General features: G+C 37.4%; 1 protein-coding gene across 2 annotated transcripts in view; it reads right to left on the bottom strand.

Moving 5' to 3' along the window:
• CEP112 (centrosomal protein 112) overlaps window positions 1-16,616 on the bottom strand; it is a 160,191-nt gene that overhangs the window by 125,957 nt on the left and 17,618 nt on the right. For both annotated transcript variants that reach the window (XM_041409570.1, XM_041409569.1), the window contains exons 7-11: window positions 15,491-15,538; window positions 15,245-15,322; window positions 3,605-3,691; window positions 1,722-1,821; window positions 445-563 (exon numbers count right to left, since the gene is read on the bottom strand). In XM_041409570.1, the coding sequence (XP_041265504.1) occupies window positions 445-563; window positions 1,722-1,821; window positions 3,605-3,691; window positions 15,245-15,322; window positions 15,491-15,538 (432 nt within the window). The remainder of the gene's footprint in view (window positions 1-444; window positions 564-1,721; window positions 1,822-3,604; window positions 3,692-15,244; window positions 15,323-15,490; window positions 15,539-16,616) is intronic.

Here is a 16,616-nt window from a genome sequence, read left to right as displayed (position 1 = left end):
ACAATAATCTGGACAAAGGTGACACTGTCTCACAATAAACATGCTCTTCCCTTTGCTTTGCTGCTGTCTTGAGTTGAATAATAAATAAAAATATTGAAGAATTCATGACCCATTGCAAGACTAAGAGTTCAAAGGAATCACCGTGACAGCAGGTAGCAGCAGGTTTATCCAGATTAAAATTCCATGTCAGGTCAACCAGAAATAAACACTTCCCTAACAGATCCAGAGACTTGCCAGGAGGCCAGATGAGCCCCAGGAACAGGGTGACCAGCTGGGTGCAAAAGCATCAGCAAAAACAGTCTTGATTACTTCAGGAAAAAATAAAATCAGCACAAAACCCACCCCTGAAACATATTCTGTATATTTATTTTTTGAGTGACAAAATGTATTATCCCAGATAAACACCGCAGGAGTCTGTCAAAGGAGGGAAATATTGTTCATTACCCTTTTCTCCCACTCATTGTTCAAGCAATCATTGGTTTGCTCACACATCTTCTTCAGCTCCACAATCTGCTGCTCTTTGGCTTCTCTCACAACTTGGGACTCACGAACAAGGGTCTGAACTGTTAAAAATGGAAAAAAATAAACAACCATTCAAGACCTTTGGGATTTTTCAGTGTTGGCAGTAGATACAATCAGCTTATGTCAGTTTTCCAACTGACCTGGCTTTCTGATGGTTTTTAGCTCTTAAATACTTAATGTATGTGCTGCTTTAAGATGTACTCTTAAATTCTGTGTCATTACAATGTGTTCTCTCTTTTCTACTTTGTTTACAGAATATCTCAGAGAGAGTTTTCCTTCCTGAATGAGTAAATATACATCAGCAAAACTTTGTGTAACCTCAAGAAAATAGTTCTTTTAACCTGATTTTATGAGGATCCTTAAGAGACAAGGTTCTTGTGAAGGTTGAGTGCCCAAGATACACATGAAAATGAAATTCCCCAACTTCAATTGCAAGTGATGACATCACCATTAGTGGAAAAAGGGGGTCAATATTCACACTTTCACTTTGTTTTGAGGATTTTCATTAGCTGGAACAGTGTGGGCAACTCCAATTCAACCCGTTCCAGCCAAGAGCAACCACCAGCCCACAGAGAGAAGCCCCACATCCCTTGTTGGATAAATTACTTTCCCAAGGAGCAGGAACGGAACACTTTTCTTTTTTGTCCATAGATTACCAAACTCCTGTATTACTTTTCGGTGTGGTTTAGTCCATAATGTGAATGGACTACAAGGAATTCTGAAAGAAACTAACATTGAAAAACTGCTGACAAGCCACTCTGAGGGTGAGTTTTGTACTCGTGACACACTCAAGAGTACTCATGTTTGAAATCTCCTGCCACCACAGTCTTAAAAATAACCCACTGTGGTTTGATTAAAATGTACTGAATGTATAAAAAAATTAACTTTGAGCCAGAGATTCCAAAAAAAAATGGAAAGAAGGGGCCAAAATATTTCAGTGGCATCAAAGAAACTTATTTTGGTGACGCTCATAAAACCTGTGTTCAGTGTAATAGATCACAGGCCTCTTGGAACACTTGGGTTGGAACAGCAGAGACAACTGAACAAGAATCTCAGAATCCAAAGGAATAAATTAAATCAAGAGTTGCAAATGATGAAGAAAGGGATGGCTGTAGAAGGAGCACACAAGCCCACAGCCACAAATGAATCCAGTACAATAATATCACCACACAGCAGACAACCACGAGGATAAAAATCACCTTTTTTCTCCAGTTTTCTTATCATATCCTCAGACTCCTTTTGTTTCTTTAGGTGGGTGGACTTCAGCACATCTATTTCATCATTCTTTCTATCCAAAATCTGCAGAGAAGACTCAGAATATTTTAATGTAAGTCCAAAATATTCCAAACTACAACCAGTACACAAGATACCTGGTCTGCAAGAAGTCCTCAGGTCATGCAAGATTAAGTGATTGAACCTAAATCATTTTTCCAGCTACAACTGTCAAGCCATAAACAAAGAACTGGTTTAGACAAATGTAGGAAAAAGCAGATTAAAAAGCAGTTTCACGTTTTAAGGTGAGTTTTTTTGTTTTCCTTTAAACCTGGGCAAACCCAGGGCTGCTTTTGTTGAGTTTGGAAGTTTCATGGTATTATTGCTGCAAATAGAAAAGATTTCCATACTTATGTTGCCTAATAGTATTTAAAAGCATCTAAAATTCTCTGCAGATTCAAGAAATATTTAAATAAGTTGGTGAACTTCATTACAGTCTTTTGTGCTTCACCAATTGAAATTCCTCACATGGATCCTAAGGAACAATGGACTGGAATAGGAGGGTAACTACACCCACATTTCTGTACAGGCTGAGTTTGGAAATAAAAAAGCTTGAATATTTGCACACTTTGAGATAGTATTTTAATTTAAACTTTGTGTTTAAGATAAAGATTAAAGTCACAGAAATTTTATAACAGTGCCCCAAATCTCTTATCAAACAGAAGCTTTAATCTTAAAACAATATTACTCCATCTGCAATAAATGTTTTGTGTCTTTAAAGATTAATACGACACTATTTAACCTTTTCTAAAATATCCAACGTTATTAAACGACTTCAAAAGACGGAATTCTAACATCAATTAGGAAGGGATGACAACTCAAGGGATGAGAAAGCATTTAAACTATTTCTTATTCTCACAAAGCTGTTTCCTTTAGACTCTCAGCTTTGCTCACTGCTTCTGCTCCAAGGCCTTGAGAACAGATGAGCCAAATATGCACCTGACCAAATATTAACATCCTCTCAGGAGGCTTTGATGTGTCACAGAGTTGTGTCAACCAACTTCCTCCAAGGCTGTGACTCAGTCTTTAGGAAACAAAGCAGAGGCACCGAGTGATGCCGGGCTTGGAGCGGGATCAGCGCCGCCGGGACCGGGATTCCCGCTCCGTCCCCGGGACCAGAGCCCTGCCGGGGCACCTGGCATCTCCCAGGACTTCACCCCACCTCTAAAACGTGGGACTGAAAGTAACAGTATGGTTTGGGGTGGGTATAATCCTCCCAGGAGGGCTGTTATGTGACACAGTAAAGCAAACCCAGAGAGCTGGAGCCATCTTAGTGCCGCAAGAATTCAGAGAGCATAAACTTTAAAAATGCAGCAACATAAATCAAGGGGTGATTGGTGACCTGCCTCTGCTCTAAGACAGTGTCAAAACAGAGACAGGACAGCCAGCACTGCTGCTGGATGAGCCTGAATACATGTGATATATCTGCGGGTTTTTCTGCTGTTATATTTTGCATTTTGTCCATGAAAAATTAATTTTGTTCACATTCTTCTCTAACACAAATGTTTTCTCTCTAACAGAAAAATCACGAGTTTATGATTTCCCACAGAAGTTGTTATGCTGGTAAAATAGGTTGTCTTGTTCTAACAAACAAATTGCCTTTTATTTTCATCTCCTTTCTGCAAGTGCTTTCTCCTTCCTAAGTAAAATATTCTGCATTCCTCTCAGTTTATGCTAACTGTTACCTACAATTTGACTTCCACTGAACATTAATTGCAATTGTGAAGAAGCTAAAGAACAACTGATAAATATTTATGATAATCATAGTCTCTATTATTGTTTAATACACTGCTTTTGGAACACTTCTTACCTTTTGAACATCAGCATCGTGCTTCTGTTGTAATTTCAGTTTTTCTTCATGAAATTTGCCTTCTGCTATTTTCATTTTCAATTCCAGCTTTAAAAACAAAACAGAACAGATACATGATTTAAATAAAGAATAAATTGCACCAATGACCTTTTCATAACTTTTTAATAATTCATTTATCTTTCAGAAGGCAATGGGGAGTCACCAACAAAGAAATCTTATGAAAAAATCTATATAAGTTTCTCAATATTTTCATATTTATTCAATACAATTGTTACCAAAGATGTCATCCTACAACATCTCTTCAGAAAAATGGATTTGTAGGATGTTTTAGTTGGCAATAAATACAACTGCTACAGCCCAGAACAAGTTATCATCCTTAATTTAAATAAACACTTAGGAATAAAACTTTAATATTTCTGTTAATATACCAAGTTTGGTAAACTCATTTTCATTTCCTCAGGCAGGTGTTACATTTACACAAAGAATGTCCTTTAGCCCAGATGCAGGTTTGTTTTTGTTTGTTTTCTATTATTCACGGAGTTCACATTATAAACACATTTCCTTTTAAAGGTGACTTATGATGGGATTAAGGATTGGATCACTGAAATACATTTCCTGTTCTTGTACAGCCTGTGTTTGTTCAAAGCTGTACTTGAACCCCTCCAACACAAAAATACATTGCCAATTCTTACTCAGAGTCTAAGTTTCCATCTTTCAAGTCTTTTTCAATCTCCTGCATGTTTTGAGTACGCCGTTAAAGGCTGTCTTCAGGACAGCTATGAGAGGAATTTCAGCCTCTCAGGCTTTTCTAGAAACCAAAAGTGACACCTTGAGTTCAGACTCAGGCTGTTCCACTCCTACACTGATTAACAGTCGCTGTTCAGAAGGCAAAGACTGAAAAGTTTTTCCAGAGGACAGACCCCGATCCCCTCACTTTAGAAAAGGAGCACCAAACCCCTCCAGGAGATGACTCTAAGTGGTCTTTGGCCAACAGAAAACTTCGTATTTGACTTTTGGTGCTGAGGTCCCCCCACCTTGAGGCTGGACACTGCACTGCCATCATCATCCAGCCACTTCCAGCTCTCACATTTTTATTTAGCTCAACTCAGAACCAGACTTGTAACATCCCAACTCACAAACTCCACAGGAATTAACAGCATTATTCATTCTGCCTTTATTTTCCATGCCCTTGACTAATCAAAAGTTGCCATTCAAGCATGAGTCTTTATCTCACACAGACCAACACTAAACACAGTACAAATTATTCATTTTTTATATGACTCATTTGTTTTTCAGGTTTGTTGGGACTTGAAAACATCACAACATTATCATGATTTGAAAATGTGAGCTACAAAAACCCAACTCAACTCAGAAATCCTCTGCAGGAAACACAGAAGGCTCCTCAAGAAGAGAAAAGAGAAGGAAGAGCAGAAAATTGTTTCATTTTCTGAACTCATCAACTGATGAGTTGTACCCAACAACCACTCATTACACCACAGATAAAGAAACCCATCTCCCAACTGTTTGCATATAGATTTATGCAAATTAATGGAGGAGGAAAAAAAATTAGGTTGACAATTAATCCAAAGAAAATAAATCATATTCCCAGCTGTCAGCCAACACTTTTATCTTCCCAAAATAAGCATTATGATAAAAGTGCATCTTCTATCCATGAAATCTACACATATGTATATATGAAAAGAAATATATGCATCTATCGCTGTAACAAAGTGACATTACAGAAGAAAATCTTAGTACCAGGTGATGAAAAAGTGTTGATTTAATAAAAAGAGCAAAGTAATCCACTTCCAGATAGACAGCTTGTGAACATGCCATAAATAAATATGAAGGTAAAAACACAAATACCAGAAACTAAATATGAAAGAGACTCCAATCTATTTGAATTCCATTAAAAGCTTATGAATGACTGAGGTACAGCTACTGCCCTCACACAGCTACTAAATCCACACAAATTACATTTAAAACTCATTAATAATGTCAGAATGTCTCAGCTGATGGAAATGAATCCTTGGTGGTTTGTATCAGCTGAGAGCTGGTCTAGGTTTTATTATTCTGTACACTGAAATAATACAAAAATAAATCAAAATCAAGAATTTCACTCAGATTAAAGATGGACATACATATCTTCAAGTGCTCCTGATTGTTCTCAGCCACAGGATGTTTTCCCCCAGGCTGACAACAGAACTCCCTGTACTTGAAGCTGATTCCCACTTCTCATTAATCTTCCCCTTAGCACCACCCTTGCACTTGCACCAGTTCCCATCAATTTTAGCTCATTAATTCATTACACCCCTTCCACCAGAACAGCCATCTCTTAAAATGTCACAGTTCTGGGACTGCTTTCCAAAAAGGACAGCTAATTGCAAACAAACAACTGGAAAAATGTGTCCAAGATACAGAAATCAGCCCTTAATGAATGCAACCACTGTAATAACACAGTAGGTTGCTTTTCCTCTGAATATTAGAAATAAAATAATAAAAAAATAGGTGAAAAATCGCAAAATCTAACTAATCATCAGGTGAGGGCTAAAAAGGGGACACCTTGAAAAGTACTCAAGGTCCTCAACTTCTATAAACTTAATGAAGTTTCAGCATCCCAGGCACTTTTCTGCCCCATGTGCTTCATCCACAACTTTCCTAATTTTTAGGAATCATTGCTTTGCTCACACAATCTTGAGCTCCACAATCTGAGATAAAATTTTCTAATTTTATCACTACATATAAAGGAATGTGAGAAGTCCCATATTAAAGTGTCTGAAATTCAACAGTTGATGTACACATGAAGTTTTCAGCTAGTGTTGAGAGGAAAGCTGTGTTTGTGCTGAGTAACTGGTAAAAAAAAAAAATTAAAAATCTCCAACAGTATTTAAATTTTGTAATGATCCATAGTTCCAATGCCACATGTATCTTCATCATAACTTATGGAAGTGTTAATTTGAGCATTTGCTGTAAAAACAATGATGTATCAGTTTAAAAATCCAACACTCAATTTCTTGAGCGGAAAACTGCTGGAGAAGCCAGCAAACATGAGGACAACACCACAGCGTCCTATAGCAAAGCCTGGAGGACTGGTTTCATTTCCAAATCTGCTTTTTGACCCACCCTCTCTCTGAGGCAGACTCCCAATCTCACCGCGTACGTCGATACAAAACTGAGTCATGTAAACACGTTGTGTGCAGTGATCTCATGAAGGCTGGGGTGGAAGCAAAAGGGCTCAGTTCTCCCCAGCTGGGAGTGAAATGCCTCCATTTGAAAGCTGAAGCACATCATTAAATACCAATTTCAATCAAGGAATATCTTTCAAATTAAAGCCACACCAAACCGAGGTGGAGCCTGTCCGCAGATCCCAAATGTCAAATCTCAGCTTGTCCCAATTTCCTGTGGAACAGCTCTAGGTAACTGCATGTGCTGCTCCTCAGCACACTGCCCTCTGCACTTCAGCTTGACTTTATTTATTAAACACATATTAACAAACAAAATAACCTACAGCAGTACCAAAGAGCTTCACAAGTTTTGGGGAAACCAGATAAAACCAACTTTTCTAAGTCGTTCACTTTGTTAAACGCAATTTACGGCGCTCACGCTTGTTGGTTTTAATATCTTTTATCACCAGTTAGGAGGCAGCATTGAATATGAAATTTATGGCATGTTACCATTCAGACAAGGAAAAAAAAAAGTGTAGATATTTAGCTATAGTTGGGAGGTTTGCAACTATGTATGAAACGCAGCCATTGCTGTTGGCTGAACATCATTCCTTTGGATTTCTGTCATTGTTTATCCTCCTCACAAAGAGAATGAGGCAATTAAACCCTAAGGCCATGTAAACAATACTGATGTCAAACATCTGTGCTGTCCCTGTTATTTAAAGCCATGAAGGGTGGTAGCAACAGAGCTGCTTTTATGTGCCTAGTCACACTTTCTTCCTCATTTAAAAAAACAAAACACCATCAAAATCAGCAGATAGTTACCTGAGAATGGGGTTTTGGGGTTTCACTGTCCTGATCCCACAGCAACAGCTCAGGTGTTAGGAACATTTAATAACTGTCAGGCTTAAACTGACAGAGCCTCATCTGCAACTGTCATAAACCTCCAGGGGAGGGGGGAAAGTGATCTCTCCTTTTTTCATGACAGAGGACAAACATTTATCTTGTCCCCATTTACAGGAATTTGTCGAAATATCGAAATACCTGATTTAAAAGCAAATCAATAAGTGGGTTAGCAATATGAATCACTGAACTGCTGCCCACTTGTCTTCATTCCAGGGTTCACCCTCAGGCCAGGGGGGACATCTCCGAGCTTTAACATCCATCAGATTGGGGCTTTTGGCTATTTGACAAAACAGAACTTGTTGCTTGCCAGGTTTTGTTTTGTTTTTTTTTTTTCCAAGCCTATGAATATATGGGGGAGGGAGGGAGGAAGCGAGGAAGGGGGAGAAGGATGTAAACAATAAATGAGAACTTCAAAGTAAGAACTAACAATGCAGAACAATGACTTGTATATCTTACAGTACACGACAAAAGTTATTTGTCTTGGTGTTCTGCAGCTGCTAAAAGGAATCAGTGCACAGCACACAAAGCTTTGATATTTCCACAGAAGAAAAAGGTTTCTTAAAAAATATCAACAAACAAGTCAAACTTTCTACCAAATTGTGCTTACTCAATTTTCACATGCAGGGTTAAAATAATAAATATTGATAATTTATACAATGTTTTAAACCATACAGGAAGGCCAAGACAGAAGAGACTGGACTTGCAAAACAGTCAAGATTTATTATAAATACACACTGACTTCAGACTAAGGTAATTTGGAACAGTGTATTTTACTTGATCATTAACAAGCTGTCTGATCTCATTGTGTCATTTCTGTATCACACTATACCCTCAAAAATTTTTAAGCCTAGCTTTGAGGTATATTAATACTTTCCACATTTTACAAAAAAGAGTATATAAAAGAAAATCACCGGTGTGAAAAACAGGAAAAAAATTATATTTCATGACAATATATCTGAAGAGAAGTTTCTACAGTAAATGTAAATTTTAATCATATTGGAACTAATCTTCCATTTTCAAATGGAATAGCTGAAAACTTTGCACTCAGTTCACAGGATGTGGAAAAAATACTGTTCATTTCCCATTTCAGAAAATAAACAAACTTATAACTACAGTTTGATACAATGCTTCATTAACCACTCCAGTTACAGCATTGCATATCAACAATGTTTTTATCCAATGCAATGACTGAGGTGAAATAAATGTCTTGGAAAGTCTCTGCTGCAAAGAGCTCAGGAAACCAGAGATGGACTGAAATAAAAACAGCATTAAACAAGTGAACAGCAAGAAATTAGAATGTAAAAAGCCCCTTTATAAACATGGCATTTTGCCCAGATTCAAAGGTCCCTCCACAAAAGTCCATGTTTATGATCTGGACTGGATTATTTGACCTACAAACATTTATAATTCCCACCACACATCTACCCTTCTTTGTATCTTTACTCTCCAAAAACAATACAATTGCTATTTCCAGTTGCAATATTTTTACATATTACTCTTTAATAGGAAACTAGATATTCACTTAATAAAAAAATTAATATGACATTGCCCCATTCTTACAGGCACTAAAAAATTAAAGGTTTTGTGCTAAATCAAATGTTACCAGCTTCCCTCATCAAGGAAAATCTGACTTTTTAAATGACACTGAAATTAATAAACACTTGCTTGATACAGAGAAATAATTGAATGGACAATTGTTCTTATTCATATGTAAATGTCATTAGGCTCTTTCAAGAGAGAACAATGTATTTTTCATGGATTTTCATGCTGGGGGTGGTGGGAAGAAGAGGAAAGAAGGAGAAGCAGAAATGCACCCAGCTCTGTATCCCAACAACTGTAATAAGTGGAAATGGTATTTGTGCTCTCAAAGATGTTTTCTCTGGCCAATGAACATAACATGGATATTAGCACTACAACATATCCTGTTATTTAACAGCTTTATTTGCAGGGTCCCACTTCCACATGGAACCAATGTCTGCCACCAGTGGGAGACACTGACATCAGCAAGGACTAAAAAAAGTTCAGTATATGTTTAGAAATTAAGACAGCTTAGCCACAGCAGTATTAAATGCAATTTCAGAAAAGACACTTCAAAAATGCAACAAGCTGTATCTTGAGTTGCCAGCATTGAGAACTGAACCCAGCTGAATCCGTGAGCATGCAGGAATCACAGAGGTTTCAGAGGGATTTAGTGAAATATGAATGTAATGAAAGGTAGCACTTGAGAATTTCATGGAATTCTGCACAGGGCCCAGTCCAGTGAATGAGTCTGAATACAGAGTCACCAACACTGACTTTTTCTCCTCAGTGCTATTCCTCTCTTTTTTATTTTTATGCTGCATTTTAGCAGCTACTGAACTTTTTATACTCATTTCAAGATCTCCTAAAGCAGCCACTAAAACTACTCCCACCTTCTTTTCACCACTGCAACATCTAGAAATAACAGTGTACAGCACCTACTTTTTCTAGTCAACATCTTTTCTCCTTTTAAAATCAGAATCTATACATGAAAAAAAAGAAATCAAACTTTCTTCCTTTTTTTTTTTTTTAAGAGAGAGACACTTTGAGGTACAGATTAATCATGCAGCAAAAGATTAATTCCCAGCTGCTTGGCAACCATCTGGACATTCTGCTGGTTAAAACACTAGTTTGAATTGCTAACCTACCCCTTTGATCTTTCTCAATGTCTCCAGCCCATATGTGCAATAATTAAAGACATAGTTCACAAACTATTGCAAAAAAAAAAAAAAAAAAAAAAGAAAAAAAAAAACCACCAAAAAAAACTGTACATGTACATCTAGATCTCCACAAGTAGCCTGACTGGTATCAGGAATTATAAATCAGCAGCCAGTTTATGAAAACATGTCTCATCTTGACATCCACTGTGTGTCTCACACCAGTCTAGCAATAAAAGAAGGTTTGGGGTTTATTACATTACATTCTGAAGAGTTATCAAAGCAAGGCAGGATGTGACTTCCTCCCAAGGAACACAATGGACAACTTGCACATGTTTTTGGGAGCAGGACATTAATCAGCCAGGAATTATGTTAGCAGCAGTCAAGATTGCTGTGATTTTAAATACGAACGAACAGATTCCTACTCAGGACGATTACTCAGGGGTGAGAATCAGTTTACAATTGGATTCTCCATATAAATCACACCCTGCATTCAAAACAGACACAGGGGTTGTGGAGAAAAGGAGAAAATTCAAATGAACCAGAAAATAGTTGCTGTCACTGCCTGGAATATTTTCAAGGGGAAATAAAACAGTGTTTTCAGAAGTAAGTTGTCATAAGAAAAAAAAGTTGCAGAAAAGTGAAAATCACGATGAAAGGCACAATTATGTCGTATCTGCCTTCTCTGGCCCCCATATGGGTCACACTTGTGTGAACAGTAAGCAACACACGTTCTTACATTTTAACAAGAATTAAAAACCAGAATTAAAAACCTTAACAATCTTTACCCTTGGAAATCAGCATGACATTTATGAACAGAAGTATGGCTTGGACAGCCCCCAGTGAACAGGATGACAAAAGAAGGGGAACAGCAAAGGAAGAGAACTGGAAGAACAGAAGAATAGTAAGAAAAAAAAAGCCAACACACAAAGTTCCAGTTATTGTAAGACTCAGCTTTTGGGCCCACTCAAGTGCTTTCAGATAGTTCATCAAAACCATTCTCCTCCTGTTATTAAAAACCACAAACAGCCCCAGCACATCTAAGGATGTTCCTTGAGCTGTATCCAGCTCTCCTGATTCCATACACAGATGTTTCTATATCCATCTACCAAGATTTAAACTCTAGAGACACACACAGACATGAGCACACATTTTTAATTCAGTATCTTACACAAAAGAACAATACTGATATATTTTTTTACCATCCTTGGAAGATATGAGCAAAAATATTTCTTTCCAATAAGTAAAAAATATAAAATCCATAATGTAGCTAAAGACACAACAATGTTAATTTTACAGTGGTTTAATTACAAGAGTCCTTGTTTTAGTTTACTGTCTCTATATTGGGTTTATTTATTGCTCATATTTGGCATGAATTTCATATCTTTAAATACTTCACTGTGGAACAGGGCAATTAAGCGGAAGAAATCAAACCCAGCAGGACAATGCCCACTGATCAGCATCTCCTAATTGCAGGGACTCTTATCTTCAAATGTTCTTTACCTCTCTTTTCCATGCCAACACCAGCCAGTGTTATTCACTCTCCCTCACGACTTTTACAACTTTCTTTCCTCCCTGCATTCCTTCCCCTCCATTCTCTGTATGGTCCCTGGGGATTTTCTGGGGGAAATCCATATCACAGCCCTCATGCAATTTGCTCTGTTTCAAGTTATAATCTCCTGCCAGATAAGTGAGAAGCACAGTAAATCTGCTGCTTTCAACACCTTCAATCCAGAGCCCTTTTAGCCAGACCACGACTTAACTGTATCAGCACTGCAGATTTTATCTTCATGTAAATATATCACTAGATCCCAACACTTCTGGTGCAGTAAAACCATATAAATGGCTTGATGATCTTTATAAACAAAATTTGTGTCAGGCAGTAAAAGGGAGTGCTCATTCCCAAAATAAAAGGAGAAAAACAGAAATAAAGATTACAAAGATGAAGGTCCTAAATAGCTTTTTAAAAAGGCTGCATCCTAAAGATAAGACTTCTTGAATCATAAACCTATAAAACACTCTTCTTTTTTCATCTTACTTCTGGTCCTTGATCCATGAAGATGCATTTTCAGGGGAAAAAAAATAAAAAGGTCTTCTTCCCATTCTCTATGTTCTCTGTTATCTCACAGCACCTATCTCATCTGACAACTGGTGGAACTGTCCCACAGGTGTTCTCCTGAAAAGCCAGCCACTGCCTTCCCCACAATCCCTCCTGCCCCAGCTGCACGACCATTTAGGCTGGGCTGCTTTAGTACACAAGAGGCTGGAATAGCACCAGTGGCTCCAGTGTCCAAAGGCTTTATCGCTGGATTCCCAAAAATCAAAACAGAGGAGTGACAGGACTGATAAAGTCAACAAAAACATTGGAAACACTCAGTGTTCCCAGTTAACGCAGACAGATGAAGCTTCACAAATTATTGCACAAAGCACTGAGCTTGCCAGTTTGTCTGAAAAATAAATAAAGAGCTGGTATACAATTCGGTCCAAACTTACTCCAGGTATAACCTTCAACTGAAAAGTGAAAATTATTTCCAATATGCCTCTGATTTGTTTAGACTTTCTTTGTTGAGATAAGATAAATAAATATCTTTGCTTACAAAATAATAAAACAGAAGGAAATTGAGAAAAAATGCTAAGAATAAATAAGACTGACAAAATGAAAAATTAAGAAAGACAACTTCTTTAAAGAAACACCAGAATGTCTCAAAGTGATATATCAGATAAACTAGCTGTTTGAGAAAGGTTAAAAGAAATCAGTTTATTAACATAGCCGATTTTATTTTCTCATTCCAGAAGAATTCCAAACCTGTATCTTAGCAATGGCACTGAATCTGTTTTTCTGAAGAATCACAAATCAGACTTTTCCTTTCCCCCTCCTCTGCCCCGTGGAGCTCTGGGTGACACAGGATGGCCAGAGGTGAAGTTCAAAGGGACATTTTCCCTTTTTATCAAGACAGGCCAATCACCCCATCTGTCGTGCTTTGCTGTCCTGCTGAACGTGGATTTATTCCTGTTGGGTTGCATCTCCCTTGTTTAAACCCACAATTTTTCAGTAATGACCATTTCCCAAATGGTTTAATCCATGTCAGAAGTATTTGGGGAAGAGCTGACTAAAAGCCGCTGCCTGATGACATCGGCGTTCTCGCAGGGCTGTGATGTGGTTATCACTGCTCATGGCCATGTGTTCAGCATTACAGACTCTAAACAGGTGCAGGAATGCTTTATGAACAAAGGTCTAAAGGTTAAAAGCAAAAAACCCCACAGTTATCCTATTTTATGTTCTCCCCTTGTACTACAAAGAGGTTGAAAACAGTTAATGGTTCCCCCGGACCCTTTTGTACAGCACCATTTCTCTGTTAATACATTCACATTCTACAAATGAAAAGGACTTTATTCCTAATTGAGCTTCACAAACAAAATAAGATGAAAACACATTTAAGTTTTCTCGTTAATAGCACACACATGGTGATTGTGAAACACTGTCTGTAACCTTTCCAGTTCAAACCAGCCTACAGTCGAGCACCATTAGCAAAAAGTCCTGGATTTTTTACTGTGTGGCTTAGAGGATTTTTCCACTGAACTAGCAAAGTATTAACTGGGTATTTTATGTAGCTCCTTGGCATGCATTCTTGTTTATTTAATTTGAAAATATTGTTTAAATGACAACACTGTGCTTTCAATTTATTTATTTCTTGGGCTATTTTCACATCTTATGAAACCTTGCCTCATCCTGAGGCACTGGTGGTTTGAACATTGTCAATACAGGGGCACAGTCAACAGCAGAGCAGAGAAAGTGAAAGGCACGTGGATTGTGCAGCTGCTTGTTTGAGCATTGAGCCAGGCAGCCAGGTAGCACCACAAAACATTTCATACACATCCTTTTATGAACAACTGAAGCATCTGCCAACCAATTTTACCCTCCTCAGTATCTCTGCTAAAGATGTTTTCTGAATTGTCATGGAAGTAACTTTAGGACAGTTCCAATCCATGTGTCCTTATAAGACACCAAGGAAATGAAAGAATGCTTTTCTGCTGTGCTGATGATGCCCTTTCCTCCCCAGCTCAGATGCATTTGGGGTACTTTGTGGGTTTAGATCCTTCTGGATAGTAGAGAACTATGTACATTGTCTCAATTTTCTAAGAGCATATGGCTGAATTCAGAAATTTTGAAGACAAACAGAGCAGAGTGCTGGATTTGGGTTTGTTTTTTTTTTTTTTTTTAATGATTGGTTGGGTTTGGGGTTTTATTAATTGTTTTCCTAATGCACCTTGAATTTCCTTTTCTGCCCATTAATTCACTGTCTTTCAAAAAAAGAAATGTGTTAAATAAAATGAGCAGCTTGTGACAAAATATCTCAGGCAGTCGACTTCCTCAAAGCATGAAAAAGGTGAAAATGACCACAAAATTTTACTTTTACACATATTCAAAGCAAAAAACCATGGTGTGAGAAAATTAGATAGCCAAGCCTGGACAGCAATCTCAGGAATTCACGAAGTTACAAAGATGTAAAATAAAACCCCATATGACCAAAAGAGGATTGGAGCTCAATGAAGCAAATACAGAAATAATGTTGATCCTATCAGAAATAAGGTCAAAATCTTCTAATTTTGAAAGATATAGAGAAAGCAAACAAAAGTCCTAACTAAATCAAAGGTTTCACTGCCCCTATTAAAAGGTAATTTGGAAAATTCCTAGAATTCAAACTCTCCACTAAAAATTCTTTCAAAGGACCGGTAAATATGTTGAGAAAGTCTTTTTTATTCCCTAAGTAACTGGGAAATCCATGAAGCATTTGATGACAAGCCCTGTCACTTCAGCAAATTTCTCTTCCATGAGATTTTCTGCTACAATAACTTCCTTGTTAATGCCCAGTTTCCAAGGAAAAGAATCCTACCTCTTTCTCCTGCGTTCGAAGCAGTGCCTGGTGGTACCGAGAGGGGCTGCCCTGCCCAAGATCAATTTTAGGTGTCATCTATTGAAGAAAAAGTTCAAAACAACCAATGAAGTCAAAACCAGTAAATCCAAGCACAATCAATCCTGACCAGCGATTAAAAAAAAACATCAGAGGTTTGTTTGCCCTTGGTTTACCAAGGTTTACCAAGAGGTTTGTTTGAAATATCAAGGGAATTTAAATACCTACCACAGTCATTGGCACCCGTTTTTCTCGCAGGTATCTGGGGTTTTCTAACTGAAAAACAAGGCAGAGAAAATTCAGCAGGTCAACAATGTCTGATTTAGTCCAAGACACCATAACTAAACCATACTTTTAGCACAGGAACTGCATCACTCAAAGAACCACAGATGCTTTAAACATGCTTTAAATCTTATAGAACATGCTTTAAATCTTATAGAAATAGGAAGAGACCATTTGGTTGGAAATCTACTCAGCAATTTTGATAATATAAATGGATAAAAAATTGCACTTTTTTCCTCCCAACTCTTGTGGTTGCAAAAATACCAATCAATGCATATCATAAAAATATTTGGCAGCTACGTACATAGGTTTATGCAAAAGATTTCCAACTTTATTGGCTAAATTCTGATCGAAATCAGTATAAAGCTACAATATATTTACAGATTGTACTGATTAAAATCTAGTGCTTTTGAAATATTACAGTTGGACACACTGAAACTATAGCCACACATGTAAGTTATAGAGACAAAACATAAGGAAATAATTCATTAACGTGGCTGTGTAATTAAAACAGCTCTCTTAATCACTATTTTTAAGAACTGGAGACAAAGCATTGTTCCCAACCCACTTCCTCTATCAGACAGCTCTATCTTTCTCATTTTCTCAGATGATGAGGCTCAAACATCACATCACAGAGAAAGCAGAATGCCCAAAAAAATCTTTCAAGGGTATAATCTTGTAAAATGTGGCAGTGAGATCTGGAATATGAATGAGATTGCAATACACATTAAAAAAAAAAAAAGTTGTAGGATTAGGTTGATCTACGAGGCATGGCAAATGTATCAAATGCTTGCACTTTCTGCAGTAGCATGAAATAAATTTGTGTGTTGAATTTGTCAGTGGAAAAGAGGCTTAATCCCTCTGAAATTTCAATTTGATACAGCATTATTCATTTCCTGTCCCAAAAGGTGATGTAGGATTTCTGTGTGGTGTTGAGTTGTCATATTTCACCCAGAAGTCGTTGGAGACACTCACATTTAACACAAACATTCAAGTTTCAATGAATGTGTTATCCAGAATTTTAATACATTAGCTGAAAGCATCAGGAAACCAATAATTTAACAACAACGTA

Source organism: Onychostruthus taczanowskii, unplaced genomic scaffold (genome assembly GCF_017590055.1).
Source record: "Onychostruthus taczanowskii isolate IOZ18803 unplaced genomic scaffold, ASM1759005v1 scaffold30, whole genome shotgun sequence".
Taxonomy (NCBI): Eukaryota; Metazoa; Chordata; class Aves; order Passeriformes; family Passeridae; genus Onychostruthus; species Onychostruthus taczanowskii.
The sequence above is the reverse complement of the archived record's forward strand: the minus strand, read 5'-3'. Positions and strand labels throughout refer to the sequence as shown.